Source organism: Camelina sativa, chromosome 17 (genome assembly GCF_000633955.1).
Source record: "Camelina sativa cultivar DH55 chromosome 17, Cs, whole genome shotgun sequence".
Taxonomy (NCBI): domain Eukaryota; kingdom Viridiplantae; phylum Streptophyta; class Magnoliopsida; order Brassicales; family Brassicaceae; genus Camelina; species Camelina sativa.
In genome coordinates, this window is record NC_025701.1 from 3,264,718 (window position 1) to 3,279,983 (window position 15,266).

General features: G+C 35.2%; 3 protein-coding genes across 4 annotated transcripts; all 3 read right to left on the reverse strand.

Moving 5' to 3' along the window:
• LOC104754993 (protein-lysine methyltransferase METTL21D-like) lies at nucleotides 7–2,665 on the reverse strand. Of its 2 annotated transcripts, XM_010477302.2 has the most exons (10): nucleotides 2,542–2,665; nucleotides 2,208–2,274; nucleotides 1,938–2,003; nucleotides 1,526–1,619; nucleotides 1,287–1,403; nucleotides 976–1,076; nucleotides 795–869; nucleotides 623–715; nucleotides 221–541; nucleotides 7–137 (listed from the first exon to the last, which is right to left on the reverse strand). In XM_010477302.2, exons 1-10 carry the CDS (start codon nucleotides 2,553–2,555, stop codon nucleotides 126–128), a joined length of 960 nt encoding a protein of 319 aa, XP_010475604.1. In that variant the 5' UTR covers nucleotides 2,556–2,665; the 3' UTR covers nucleotides 7–125. The 2 variants fall into 2 exon arrangements, with proteins under 2 accessions (XP_010475604.1, XP_019095170.1); XM_019239625.1 differs by lacking the exon at nucleotides 2,208–2,274 and having other exon boundaries at nucleotides 2,542–2,659.
• LOC104754994 (DNA ligase 1) lies at nucleotides 3,125–8,503 on the reverse strand. The gene is made up of 17 exons (XM_010477303.2): nucleotides 7,632–8,503; nucleotides 7,383–7,499; nucleotides 7,147–7,248; nucleotides 6,952–7,068; nucleotides 6,446–6,676; nucleotides 6,248–6,342; nucleotides 6,080–6,167; nucleotides 5,489–5,620; nucleotides 5,272–5,384; nucleotides 4,600–4,701; nucleotides 4,460–4,521; nucleotides 4,309–4,380; nucleotides 4,086–4,159; nucleotides 3,931–3,987; nucleotides 3,747–3,824; nucleotides 3,511–3,588; nucleotides 3,125–3,422 (listed from the first exon to the last, which is right to left on the reverse strand). Exons 1-17 carry the CDS (start codon nucleotides 8,421–8,423, stop codon nucleotides 3,354–3,356), a joined length of 2,379 nt encoding a protein of 792 aa, XP_010475605.1. The 5' UTR covers nucleotides 8,424–8,503; the 3' UTR covers nucleotides 3,125–3,353.
• On the reverse strand, nucleotides 8,769–11,487 carry LOC104759115 (cation/H(+) antiporter 6B-like). The gene is made up of 4 exons (XM_019239369.1): nucleotides 11,154–11,487; nucleotides 10,040–11,050; nucleotides 9,275–9,928; nucleotides 8,769–9,200 (listed from the first exon to the last, which is right to left on the reverse strand). The coding sequence occupies exons 1-4, from the start codon at nucleotides 11,439–11,441 to the stop codon at nucleotides 8,769–8,771; spliced, it is 2,385 nt and encodes a 794-aa protein (XP_019094914.1). The 5' UTR covers nucleotides 11,442–11,487.

Genomic DNA, 15,266 nt, shown 5'->3' on the forward strand with positions numbered 1-15,266 from the left:
AACAGCTAAATCAGTGAAAGAAAGGTCTATAGGACTCGTTCAATGTATACATTGTCCATGATACCAAAAAGTAAAAATCACAATGGTGAAGTCTTGAGATGGCTCTGAAAGTCGCTTGTGCAAAGTCATTTTTTCACCTACAAACAAAATCAAAGAACTTTTACACAAAATGATTTCACCTTTTTTTTTTTTTAAAGAGAGATTTCATAACAACACGCACCTGAACATCTATCTTAACGTCACGGAGAAGCTGTGCAGCAACTGTACCATACCTTCTCATCTCCCATTCACTTAGCTTTCCGTCCCGTAGTCTCATCAGCAAACTATCTTCCTTAAGACGGGGATGATGTGTTGCAACGGCTTCCTCTTCCAACTGGTTTGGTAAATCATGGCATTCTCCGGCTGGGACTTTCATCTCGCTCTTTGTTTTGTCTGTGTCAACAGTAGCTTCATCCCGAGTCACGTTTCCAGAACTCCCGGCAGGAGACTTTTGTGCCATGATGTACAGATGAATGCTCGGGTCTTGGTATTCACCATCCATCTGCAGATTCCATTCCAGACTAAGAGATTGCGTAGTTAACGAAGTTTTAACAGTGACTGTGCCATCAGTGTTGTTGTTTACCTTAGATCTAGGTATGGTTTTGACTTCGAAGTTGTCTTTCCACATCTGGAGCATTTTATCATGAACAACAGTGGAACGTATCTCATATCCCAACTAGAAAAAAAAACAATAACCAATCATCTTGTAGTTCCAACGATAATATTAAGCAAATCCCAAGTATCTTAATTCATACCATAACTGTTGTCTTTGGCCCTGATAACGCAAGTATTGTACGCAATAGAGGTTCCAAAAGCTGCTCGGAATATACCTTAAACAAATTGAACGTGAGTTCAGTCACAACTCCCTTGGGCTGAATACAGTCTCACTAAACAAAACAATTATCATGAACTATTTGAATATTCCGATTAACTTACAACATCAGTACCGATGACATAGTCAAAGGGCGGCTCAACGGCCCTTATATGATCTTCGTTTCCCCAGTCGAGTTCTGCAACTCGGAGTGATCCAAACGATGCTACAAGGAATGACAACTTCATTAGACACTAACTAAAAGAAGATAACCATTCAAAAATTTCTTGTAACTCGATAAAGTAAGCCAGTTGGTTCTACGAAGAACTTATCTATGGCACAATTAGATGAAGAAAGATGCAGATGCTACAGATTATGGCAGTAAAAGAAGCAATATGCCTACTTAGAGAAGACTGAAGACAGTGTCAACACAAACCTGAACCAGAATTCATCTGCAAGATTTTGGAGGTATTCCATTCTACATTCCTCTTAAGCAGTGGTAATACCTCCTTTTGATCAGTTGTAACCACATCACACCCCAGCATCGCCAAAGCTTGCACATGAACACAAAACTCCAGTTTAAGATACCAAATTTCTAGTCTTAAGCAAAGGTAAGGTCATACACAAGAAAGGGGAATCCTTTAAGATATAAATACATACATGTTATCTACATACCAAATCCTGCAACGCCGCAACCTGCTCCTAGCTCAATAACACGCTTTCCTTTCAGTTTGGACGGACTAAACCTTCCCTTCCTGCAATTTTTCCCCTGAAATTTTTAAAGCAGGAAGTATGATAAGGTTTCTTGTTAAGTCCAGTGCAGGACTATGGTAGCTAGCCTACGGTTAAGCTAAGCTGGGAGTTCTAGCTTTTGCCAGCTCAGCAACAGAACTTACGGCTAGTTGAGAGCTAAAGAGTTAAAAAAAAAGAGAGAGAGAGGAGAATGCATTGAAACCATTATGGATTGGTTTAGGCATTTGGTGAAGCCTTAGAAACTTCCATCATTAATCAAGTCTCTTCTACGGTATACCAATCTATATTACACAGTCATAGAAGTTAATCTCTGAGGATAAGAAAGATCATATACCAGATATTTGGCAAACACCATGGACGCATCCCACACGGTGGTTCCTAAATGCTTCGAATTTGGATCCTTCCATATAGAATCGAGGCATCATGACACAGCATTAGAAGCATTGAACATGGAAGATGACAAATAGATGACTCAAAAGTAAGAAAGAACTAAGACATGAAAAAGGTGAAAATACAGCTGGGACTTCGTTAGATCTCATTCAAAGACATGTATTTTAAGTTCAAATGTAAGCATTCAAGGAAAAATAAGAGTTATATACATTACCTGAGCAAAGTTTAATTCGTGGCCCAACACCTCAATGGTAACAGTACAGGTGCTTGGAGAATTCAACCTTATAATATAGCAAAAGTTTCAAATTTTTATTCAACGAATCAATTCGGAAACAAAAACTTTGGCTCAAACTTGAGTCAAAGATCTCGACTTGAGTCATAACAACGACGTAGGAAGGTAAAGTTTCTACAAGCAAATAAGCTATTATGATCGTTCCGTAACAAAAGACCATCCTCAGCTCTCATCGGATTTCGCCAAGATTATAACAAACCAATTATGATACTCAATATCACAAACCATGTTAGTGGATAGATAAAAAGTGGACTACCTGTCGGGATCCATTTGTTCTTCTTCGTCCGACGAAACACAAACTACGGCGATTTTCTTCTTTCAGGGAGATTGATTTTTTGTTACGGCGTTTCAGTTTCAGTTTCAGTTCCAGTTCGAGTTCAAAACCTCTGCGTCACCAAGAGGTTTAAGGAGTATTATTGGAACACTAATCCAAAGTTTTATTGATTTAGATGATAATCACTTAAAAGAAATTCTGAAATTAATTAATGAGTTAATTTGTAGACCTATTACATGTTTCGGAATTACTCTTTTGACCTTGTACATCTATTGTCTTTTCTTAACGTTTTTGTTAGATTCCACTTTTTTTGCTTCTTTTGCTTCTTTTGTACTGATTTAATTAACTAAAATTCCACTTTTTTGCTTCTTTTGTTTTCATGATTCCGTCTCTTTGGTGAATGATAATAGACAACAGAGGAAGACATAACTCGAACAACTGAGTACCTCGGCCTAAAGCTTGAACAGGTCTCCCAAGTTTTTCAGGCGTTACTAGAACTAGAAGACACTTTTTGTACTTATGCTACTAAATCATCTATTTGTGAATAAGCTCTAACCTCACCGTAAAAGCAAGCATAATCTTATTATTTACCCTTGCCTGATATATTTGCACATTTGATTTCTTTTCTAGCATGTGGACAATGATTTAGAACTTTTTCCAGAACGGCTCATTAACTTTTCCTAAAATCAGTTTTACACAACCAGTTACTGTTGAGAACATCAAACACGCAATCTGCATCATTAGCTAGTTAGAAGCAAGCAATATCGTATGCTCCGAGAACAGATTACAGTTGCTCAATCATCTTCACCTTTGACATCATTGCTTGGATGATTGTGTTTCTGAGCTTGGTACATATCTGCAACCTGAAAATGTGCAGGGAAAAAGAACTTCAAAACCAGCCTGGTCTCATCTTTCCAGAATTGAAAACATACGAGTGTTACGAGACTTCACCTGCTCAGATGATGTTGCTTCCTCTGGCTTCTTGTCTTCCCGTACACGGAGTAGACGAGGAAAACGAAGAGAAATTCCCTTTAGACGAAACATTGAAACAGTCAATAGGTATAGCAATTTCCCGGCAGCTCGAAAACAAATCAAAATAGCTCAACGGTTTTATAAGTTTTAATATATCAGCAGATTGATTCAAACCAAAAAGGAAAAAGAAGAAAATAAGTCAGACAATATTAAACCTTATCAGGGTCCACAATGCCGGTAGCTGCTCGGTGCACAGGGCTAATTGTCAAGTCAGCTGCTTTCACTTCCCATACCTTTAAGCAAGCATGTATATTAGCTTTCACTTTGACCCATAAAGATAGAATATTAAAGCAGTTAAATATAAGGTAACATTTTGAGTACAAGCGAACATAATCCTACCTCAGTGGGCTCAAACCAAACATCTGGAGTGAGGCCGTCACCAACTCGGTAGTATTGCTGGATATTTGAATAATTACAATTAACAAGAATTCAGGCAAGAGACATATATGACATTGCAGAAAAAGGAGGCCAGAGAGAAGAAAAAGCTATCCTACTTTTGGAGTAGTTATCACTTGAGAGCGAAGACTGGACGACCTCTCGTCAAGCATGGCATCAGAAAATCCAGTACCTAGTAGCCCAAACCGTAAAACCAGGGTATAAGTAACTTGGGAAACTGAACGTAGCACATAAAAAATATTAAATGCCAAGGTGTAAGTAACTTGAGAAACTGAAAGCAGCACACAAAAAATATGAAATGCCAAGGTGTATTAGACTGACCGATTTTACAAATGCTTTGGAACTCCTCCTTATCAACATCGTAACAAGCGAGTAAAAATGCACCAAAGACACCTAGAAGGAACGCATATAGCTCTGTTAGGAGCATAAAGGTTGAAAATGTATCATCCAATATATTCGTAATGGTTTTCACCTGTGCGTTTGCCACGTCCATGGAAAGCAGCAATTGGTACAAGATCCATAGAGTCTCCAATGCTGCGAATATTACCCTAGAGTCAGTAAAGGACTGTTCGATTTACACTTATTTGAGAGAAATGTTTAAAAGACTATTGCCTGTCCATGTAGTCTTTCTTCAATTTTAGCCAATTATTTGATCGCTTTGCAGGCTCATAGGTAGCATCCGAGTTCAATGTTTTAATAATTAAACCTTCACAGCTGCAAAATAAAATTTATAGATGAAGAGCCTGAACATTATTGAGATAACAAGGTAAACGCTGATGTAATATATAGACATAAGACTGTAGAGAATTCACAATAAGTGTGGATCAAATTGCTAAAAATACAATTATTATCCAGAAGACACATGATGAAATCTAAACAGCATAGGGCAATGAAGCAGAAGTCAATGTCATTTCATATATCACTACAGGCATGGTAAAATTTGCAAATTTAATCATATCCTTAAACATATAACAGATAACTATCTAAAATAGAATACCCAAGATGAGTAAATATCTACCAGAACCTCTAATTTCCGTTAACACAGCTGACGGTGAAAGATGCTAGGCAAACAATCTACAAGCATGGTCAATTTTTTAATTTATTATACCCTTGAACATTTAAAAGATGACTCTAGAATAAAATATCCGGAAGCAGTAAATATCTACCAGAATCTCTAATTATCTGTGAGTGCAGCTGAAGGTAAAAAATGCAAATGCTAGGCAACAATTTACACCAAAGTTCACCGTACTTGTTACATATACAGAGAAGTATCAAGATATATACCCAACATCAACAGATGCGTCAAGAAACTTTTGGATTTCATCGATATCGCTAGATGTTAGAGCAGTTGCAAACTGGAAATAGCCCGGCTCTTCCTCAAATGATTCGTATAGCTTCTGTTGAAGCAAAGTGTAGACAAATGATTACATATTTACATAACAATTACTTTATTGAAACCAAGGGAAAACAAATTCTATTTATGTTTTACTGATAGGCTTACCTCTCGGCGAATATTAAGATTCTCTTGGATAAGTTGTTGGCCATTTAGATATAATATGTCAAAAGCAAAGATGCATACGCCAACCTTAATATCATTGACATTCACGTTTTTACGGGCTCGAGTGCTCAAAATCTGAGAAAAAAGCGAGAAAATATAAAACTACAAATCAAGTCAAATAGTCAAAGTAGCTAGCTTCAAGTAAAGTAAACTAACCCAGATGAGAAAGAGTGTTATAACAGTTGATATATTTCAATAATCCTCTTCATACCAACACTAAACTTAAGTATGATCATAAGGAGGAATTAGGTCAATCACCAAAACTATCAGCGGAAAATGCCATAAAATATCCATAAATGTAACAAGGTTTGTTCAGAATGTTGGACAAATTGTTGGTTAGACAGTGTCAAAACCGGAAAATCTGATCTACAAGGGTGTTATCGCTATGCTTACTTTGTTAACTCACTGGCTAGTGGCTAACAAGATGAAAACTACTCGGGCAATTATTTAAAATAGAATACTAAAATGAATAGGCAGAATTAAGGCTGAAACCATACGTGTATATCAGAACCTTGCTATTCACTTATGAGTTACCTGGAACGGAAGAATTTTCTTTTTCTCCCTGTCAAAAGCAACAACCTCACAATCCAAAATAAAAGACTTCACAGAGGGCTTCTTTAATCTGCATAGAGATGATTCACAGCTTCAGTAGAAAGATTGGTTCTTTCTAAAGTTTTTCAACAAGTTACACCAGAAGGTAACCTTGATAACGCAATCGCAACATCCGGATACTTCCCAGTGTTTCTTTCAGCATTTCGACTGTATATCTCAAATGTACCATCCTCCATAAAATGTATCTGCAGAAATTAATTGATGATAAGCCAAACCATGATGACATACTTAAATAAGACAGATCTAAGTATAGCATTTATCCGAATTAAGTAGACACCAATATATTACCTGTGCACGTTCTCCATCATATTTGTATTCACATGTGAAAACGATGTCCTGGAATTTATTCAGTATCTCTGCTACACCTTTGGTTGGTTTTGCAAGCATGGGTCCAATTGGAACGCCCAGTGTAAAGTTACAAGTTTTTGGAAGATTCCACACACCACCAGTTAGAAGGGCAGGAACAATAATGTCATAGACAGGAAGCACCGTGAATACTTGTTTAACAATCTTCGCAGCCTACAAAGATAGGGCAAAAAGATGGATCCAGGAAACTTGACATAAAATTACACGCGTTCAAAACATCAGAAAAAGAAACCAAAAATATACAGAAATGTATAGGAGGTAAACTGTGACCTACATAGAGATCCTAAAGCCTCACGTAACATTCTTAATTCCTTATAGTAGCTCAAAAATTATATTGTTACTCACAGAACTCAAAAAAGAAAGGATTCTGATATAAGTGGAAAATACCGAAAAAAGAAAGAAAAAAAAAACTAAAAGAGAAAGCAAACCTCTTCTAAAGGAGACTTGGTATTAGGCGGTGGCTTTGAGTGCTCTTCATTATATACAGCGGCTTGTCCCAAGGCAGCTAAAACAGTCTGACCTGAGAACCCTAAACGCAATTTTGCCTGCAAGGTAAATTAAGAATTGCAGAATAAGGAACCCAAACGAATGAGCAGAAAAAAGTTGTGGCAATTGATGCATACCTGAAGTAAACGTGTTAAGTAAAGAGGTTCACAGTCTGTTGTTGCCACAAGTAGTGCCTTCATTCGATTCTTCTTCTTTTCCGTACTATCTTTTCCACTTTCCTGCAATAGTTAACATGCAATAGTCCCACACATCTCTTAATGTCAAGCAAAAGAACGTTGATTGAATCTCACTCAAATCAATAACCAAAATTTTAAACATTCAAAAGCCACAAACAATCATAAGTTCAACATACCATAGCAATTCGTCGAAACGTATCAAAAACCTTGACAACAGTCAACGGTTCAGGCTTAAACATCATAGTCTGAGTCGAACGGCTTCCTTTTGCTACAAGCCCCAAGTCTCCCAGTTCCTATAAATGGAGTACAATTTCAGAACTGCTAACTTTCTCATTCTAAAACCTTATTGCAATCACATTCCACTAGACAGGACTATAAAGCAACCAAATTTACAAGTAAACAGAAAAGAAAAAAAGTCAACATACCGTATTCTGCTTCTTAACCTGATCCTCAGTCCTACCAAAAGCTTCAGAGATTGCCTTGATGATTGAACCCTCACCAATTCCCAATTCTATACCTTCATGAGCAGGAGCAATCTCATTCGCAGAAAGATAAACAGTAGCAACCAAATCCTCGGGTGTAGTGGCAATAACGGTTCTCAACATGTTACACAGAATATCAGTAATCACAATTCGACCACTTTCATTTGAAATCAGATCAAAAGCCAAAGCAAGAAACAAAAATGGAACTCTCTCCCCTTTCTCCCAACAAGACACTTTCTCAGGATCGAAATCATTGGGCTTCTTCTTCAACAATCCAATTTTGCTCTTCATCTCGCCAATTTTATCAGCTTTGCTCAAAGTCCTAGACTTTTTCGCTCCGGTCTTGGAATCTTCCGCAATCGACGACGTATCCGATCTGGGTTTCGCGGAATCAGAAACAGGCTCTACGGGAACCTCAGTTTTCGATACTGTACCTTCGGAAACAAGAGGTTTGGCCAAATCAGCGTCTTGGGTTTCCTCAATTTTTCTTTTGTTCGGCGAGCGAGACAAGGCAGAGGAAGTCTGAGGAGTCTTCTTCTTGGCAGCTGCGCGAGCATTGGACATAAGAGCGTCAAATGCAGAAGGACGGGTAGAAGACATGGCTCTGTGGCACGAGCTAAGGCGCAAGTGGGAAACTCTGCGGCTAAAAGAGAGCAAGACGGAAGAGGAGAATTGAGTTTTCGTAGCGAGACAATGTACGTATCGGAGGCAATTTGATGATCGAATTGCTAACATCAGTCGATTTTGAAATTTAGGGTTTTGGAAAAGGGCAAACTGTTGCAACCTTGAAGAAACCCAGGTACAGTATCTGATATGGCGGCAGAATTGTTTTGCCCGCGTCTCTTTCCTTTAATCTGGGCCTAATTTAGGACAACCTTAAACGGGCTAAGATATTTTAGAACTCTAATGGGCCGATCTGCAAATTAGTGGGCCTGGTGTTTATGAGCTCCTCTTCACCAAATACATATTTTTCCATCATTATGGGTGTTTTCTAATTATTACAACACAAAAAAAAAAAACGTCTACGATGGGTTTCCTATGTGTGTAATACAAGATAACAAAAGATTGAAGCTAGGCTAGTCATTCTTGTTGTTGGACGATCAACACGGAAGCTTTAGAAGGAAAATATTCAGATGCTAACAAATCCCCGATGACTCCAAGTTCGTCGAATTCCATCCATTCCCCAAGTCCACTAGTGACTGTAGTACCAATCCCGCTTCTTCTACCGACTACAAATAGATCATAGTCGTAAGCCACGGATTGCAAAAACGTGGAAGTCTCTGTGCCATCAGCCACTGTCAGCTCAATGATGCTGGAGTTATCTCGAGGCCTCTCTTCAAGACTATTCTTGTACTCTGCCATTTCATCATGACTCCTCTTGCTACTCTCCTCGGTATGAGGCGCAGGGATCAGACGCATCACCGTTAGATTCACTTTTTGGTTACCTCTCATGTGGTTAGCTAATGCCAAGGCCTCTTTGTCGTCATTCCCACCCACGTAAATCAAGCATACCTGCACTCAATAATCAAGAAAGATTCAACATCTTTTCTTCATGTAAAAATAAAAGAAAATGTAGAGTTACGTACGCGGCACGGAGATTCTACGGATTTAGGGTTCCAGATTGGTTTGCGATGAACCAAGATTCCGACAGAGCAAGGGGCTCGTTTTAGGACGCTACGATTAAGACCTCTTAGGTTTTGATCGTCAGAGGTAATGCCATATCCGTTAGCCCCCCAAGAGCGGTGAAACGAGAGGAGGATAAGATTTGAACCTTTATCAAGAGCAAACCAACATATGTGTTCATGCATCTCTTTAGCGGAAGTTAAAAACGTAAACATGTTTATGGAAGCGGAGTCCCAATAAGTCTCTTGAAACAGTTGGAAAGAGCTTATGACATTTTCGGAATAAGACCGACTTCCAGGCTTTGGTTTCTGAAGCTGGTGGGAGATAAACGTGGGAGTAGCTTGACCCACTAGCTCGTTTAGGTGAAGAACACTACACCTCATTGGAGAGTCTTTAGTTGGGGAAGTAGCTCTAAGAAGGCTAATCATCGATGTTATGTTGTCTGGCTTGTTGATGCACACCAGCGTTTGCAGTTCTGAGTTATATATTAAGTTTCTTCTTTTGTAACTCACTAATCTCTTCGACCGATCATACAAGAAATGTATAGCCATTGGTGTTAACAAAGAGTTTACCAAAATGTATACGCCCAGGAGCGTAAAGAGCTCCAGTCCAATCCTCTGTTAAAGTATGAGAGACATTAGAAACATTAAACCATAGAATATACAAAATTATGATGACCTATGATTAAATTATATATGACTATATATAGCAAAAATATTCTTACGTACGTTATTTTCGAAGGCTTGGAGGACGAAAGCCAACTCGAAACTACTCTTGGTGCCCATAATAATACCTAGGATAATTGAGTCTCGCAAGGGCATCCTTGCAGCTAGGGCGACTAAGAACGAAGTAGCAAGTTTCGCAATGTATAAGATGGAAAGGAATGAAAAACACTCAAACATATGATCCTGTTTTCCATTACCAAACCCCTTTCCTATATATGACCAATCTAGTTTAATCATGCTAAGTGATCCAAAGAGGGGTAAAAAAATTCCCTCATTGAAACTCTCGAATTTTCGTATAAAAAGTGATCCTAATGGTGGTCCGTTAGGGATAGCCAAACCAAGAACAAATGCACCCAACGGTCCGAAGAATAAGAAGTGACTCCAGAAAAGATAGGATAAGTAAGCCAGCGAGAGACCGATGGAGAGGTAGATGTTCTTCACTGGCGCTCCTTCTGGCGTATGTCTGATAACCCAATGCATAAATTGCCGCACAAGATACAAACAAATAAAGAATAGCATCAAACCAACTCCCATACGTATCTTATTAATTTCGTCGCGGCTTATGTTTTTCCATACACTCAAGAAAAAGGCAAGCATATCCGTTACCATCCCAGATGACTGAGCTATTTGGCCGAACTCAGTGTGAACTATTTTGAGGCCGGTAAGGAGCATGTTGAGGCAAGTGAAGGGCGTCATGCTCATGGTGAATATCATTACAGCATACTCCATGTCTGTCATGGTCGGGATACTTGATTTCTCTCTAGATGAATAAATGACTTTTCCGAGTTGCAATGGGATGATCATTGAGGTGAGTCCAATCACAACACTCTTCGTTCCAGACTTTTTGATCATTCCAACATCCGTAGTCACTCCTCTTAGGAACCAATCTAGGGTAAAAGCAAATGCACCAATAGTCTCAGCAACATTTGGCATATACTTGTTATCATGGATAAATATATGCTGAAGCCGTGACATTTCCAGCCACTGAAACACCTCGCTAAAGACTGCCCCAACCTTTTAAAAAAAAAAAACAAGAGAAATTGTGTGATATTATATTTATCCGAACATCGCTGATCAAATCTGGACATTATTAGAAACCTAGCTCCTACTTACTTACAAGCATCATGGAGGTAAACTTAGGGATAGGAACACGTAACTTCTTGAACAAGATATCAAAAAAACGCCAGAATACAAATGTGGAGAGAATTATGATCTCCAGTTGAGGAAGAGGGTACTGCCAAAATTCCATTCCCGTAGATTCGGAAGCAAACTTTTCTGTTACGCCGTGTGAGTTCAACAATATATGTGGACTTACATCGCAAACCATCTTCCCCCCCATCTCTGCTCTTTTCCCATCGTCGTCCAACATGACTTCTTGGCGCCAAGTCGCATATTCTGCATCCATTTGAGACAAATAACCTTTGTCTATGTAAAACCAAAAACAAAACGAAACAAAAAAAAAAAAACTTAGACAATGGAAAGGTTTTGCAGTCAAAGGAAGAACTAAAAAAAACCGGTCAAATGGATATCACACAGATCCCATAAAAAAATCTCTTAAAAAAAATTAAAAAAATAAATCTCTAAAATTAGCATTAGGTATAAATATAGGGATTGTACGGTCCAGGTGTTATCTTTGTTTTTTGGCCTTTTTAAGCTGTATTGCTTTAAAACAAAATGATTTCCTTAGGGCATCTTTAGTGTTACTTTTGTTAAAAAAATAATAAAAATATGAGAGAGAAAAGTTAAGAGAGAGTAATCGTACCTGCTGGAGAATTTTGAGAATTCTTTGAGAAACGGTTCTTTACAGGTGTCGTTCATTTATTGGCACATATTTTTAAAAATAAATAATAAATAAAAATATGTAATAAAAATATTTTTTGTTTTGTTTTCTGAGCAATCTTTACCGGTTCTGACTAAAGATGGTCTTAGGCACTCTAAATAAACACTATAGCCATTTAGATAGGGTGATGATCCATTAATTAGGACCTCAATAACAATCTTTAACGCCTAATGTAATTTATTATAATTAACACTTGGTATTCATTGTTTGTTAAGCAGACCATGTTATTACAAGAGAATCTATATTAGAATTGTGATAACAAGGGCAGCTAAGGTTGAAAGAAGATCATCATACAGTAGGCTAGCTCTGCCATAAGAAAATACTCAAATTTTATTATTAACTAGGATTTACCCCATTTTTCTGTATAAAAATTTATGATTTTGTATTATGAGTATATTTATTGATTTTATATAAATATATATGTTACGTTATACTGCTAGACAATTTTTGTTTTACACTCTTAATTAAACTAATACGATTTGATATAATCTAATATTAGTAATGTTAACAAAATAAATTTAACCCTTATTATAGTATTGAGTTATAATGATAGGTTTTATTTTTATTAATATTTGTATCAAATTTTTCCCCTCATATAACCCCCCATGCCGTGTTTTTTATATAAAAACATATGTAGTGTAAAGGAAAAATGAAAATAAAAAACTTTAGAAATGTTTTAAAAAAAATTATTATAAAAAACCAAAAAAACAAATTAATATTCAAGAACTAAAATCTACACACACAAAAAAAAAATCTATTCACAAAAAAGGAATTAGCAACTGTAAAATATTTGATATCTACATTTTTCTTTCCATCAAAGATATATATTAATATATATAGACATGGAAAGTAATTATATAAAAATTTGACTAAATGATAGCCATTAAAAAGAAGCCGTTCAAACGCAAAGATAGATATTAAAACAGAAATTTAAATCCAACAACCATATCAGCTTGCAAATTAAATCAAGCTTCTTTAGGCATATGTCATCTTCTTGAGAGTCTCTTGCTTTTAATAAAATGGTGCATTCACGATATAAGAAATAGTAGATTTGTGTGTTTGATGATATAAGAAATGTAATTCCATAGAGTATTTATAGTAGACGAAAGTAGGTCAAAAAAATCTTGGTGTCAAGCATAATATATTTGACTAGATTCGGACCCGCACGTACGTGCGGAATTGATTTCAAAAACTTAGTTTGCTATTAGAATTATTATATATTATATATGTGTGGGATAATGTCTGTAAACATATTAATTTTTTTAAGGAATATTAACGTTCATAATCCAGATCCATATCAGTTTAATATTCGATTTGTTTTAAATTCCATTTATACAAAAAGAATGATCATATTTGTATTTATTATATGTAAAGACAACTATAATTAAAAATAATAGTATAAATAAATTATTTTCACCTATGAACATAGTATATAAAATATATAATTTAAATTAATATTTTTGAAAACTGATAATATTTCCATTTTTTTAGATAGTGAATGAATCTAAAATCAGAAAAAATATATAAAGAATATGCTATTTTTCAAAATAGTATATTGTGGTTAGATTATATATTACAAATATAATAACTATTTTCATAATTGAAAAAGTCAATATAATCTAAAAATTCTCTTCTTCTTTTGTTTTTTTTTCTATTTGTCGTAATAAGATTAATTAGTATAGTTTAGTTATATCTTTTTTGTACTTGATTCTTGTGTGATCCAACATTTTCCATGGCTAAAACCATGCATAAACACACCCTTATTATTATCTATCTTAAATAAAAAATAGAAATATACCAAACAATTAAATTCTTAATATTTATGTGTATCACATTCACATGAGTTAGATTCCGAGTCCAAAATATCGAGGCAAAGTTTTCCATCTTCAATAACAAAACACACAAATTAATAATATACAAAATCACTTTTAAACAAAATCAAAGAGACAAAATTACATCATTTAACATTCCGCTCATGAAAATATTAACATTTTGAAATGTTTAGTTGTTTGTACTAATTCATATCACCAGCAATCCAAATAATCGATGGCACCTTTTGGCTCGGATGGTTGACATCCAATCTCTGCAATAATTCTCTTTCCCTTGCACAATCAAACATCAATATGTTGCGACCTGCCCAAATCTTCCCTGCAATAACATCCCCCTACATCAAAGTATAAACTGTATCCTGGTTTTTTCTTTGGTTTAATAGACAATTCAACCAAGAATTTTAAAATTCAGGAAAGTACAAAAATTATCATTTAGCTCGATGAGTCGGTTTGAGGATCCATTTTCTATCAACAACTCTTCCAGATCTTCTATATATCATGATTAATATTTTTGATGATTTAATAAGAGCTCGATTTTTAAGTTTTTCCATTCAAAAGGTGTGTTAGGTAAAATAAAGATCAACTCACCATAATATAAAATCCACCAAAAAAAATAAGAAAAATTAAGAATTAATAGATTAAAGTACCATTGGTTTGAAGAGATAGTGACACACAAGTGGAGAAACAACCGTCTCATGCTCCATTTGAACGCTGAAATCAGCATAAAAACTCAAATTAGATTCTACTACAATTAGCAAAAAGAACAAAAAAAATATGTGCTATCAAAATTGAAACAAAAAAATATGTATATATTCAAGGCTTAAACACAAATACTACGTTATATATATAGGAAAATGGTATGGGAAAAAGTTAGATATCTGTTTGAAATTTTTCATTTATTGTTAAGATATTTTTTGCCATAAATATTGCATAAATTTCCTAATTGTTCGTTGATGGTTTCCACAAATTTCGTCATCATATATTTACCCATATTTTGTTTTAATATTTGTTACATGACTAAAAGAATATCTTTAATTTATAAGTATAACAACAAATCTTATTAAAATTTTCAGGATATCGGAAATATAATATCAATTATTAATTCTTTAAATTATCTACAATTAATTTCAAACCACAGTCGATAAAAATTTATTACAGATTTTAATTTCAACTTTTAATCGTTATTTATTTTTATTAAACTTAATATTTTTAAAATTAGAATTTACACAAAAATAGGATTTTGTAGATCCGTTATTTAACTAAACATTAAAATATTTTCATAAGTTTTAAAATAATAGTTTACGGATATGTATATATTGCCTGTAATTTAAATATATTTTTGTAATACTTTCTTATTAATCGACTTGAAATCAATATTGAAGAGCATATTCCTTTTAAAGATATTTCATTAGTTATTTTCTTGTTTATAATTATTTTTTTATTTCCATAAAATATTATAATTTTTTTGAAAAAATTTGAAAATCTAACGTTATCTATTTCCATTTTTAATAAACCAATATTTGTTTCCTTAAATTAACCACGTAATTTATGATAACAAATT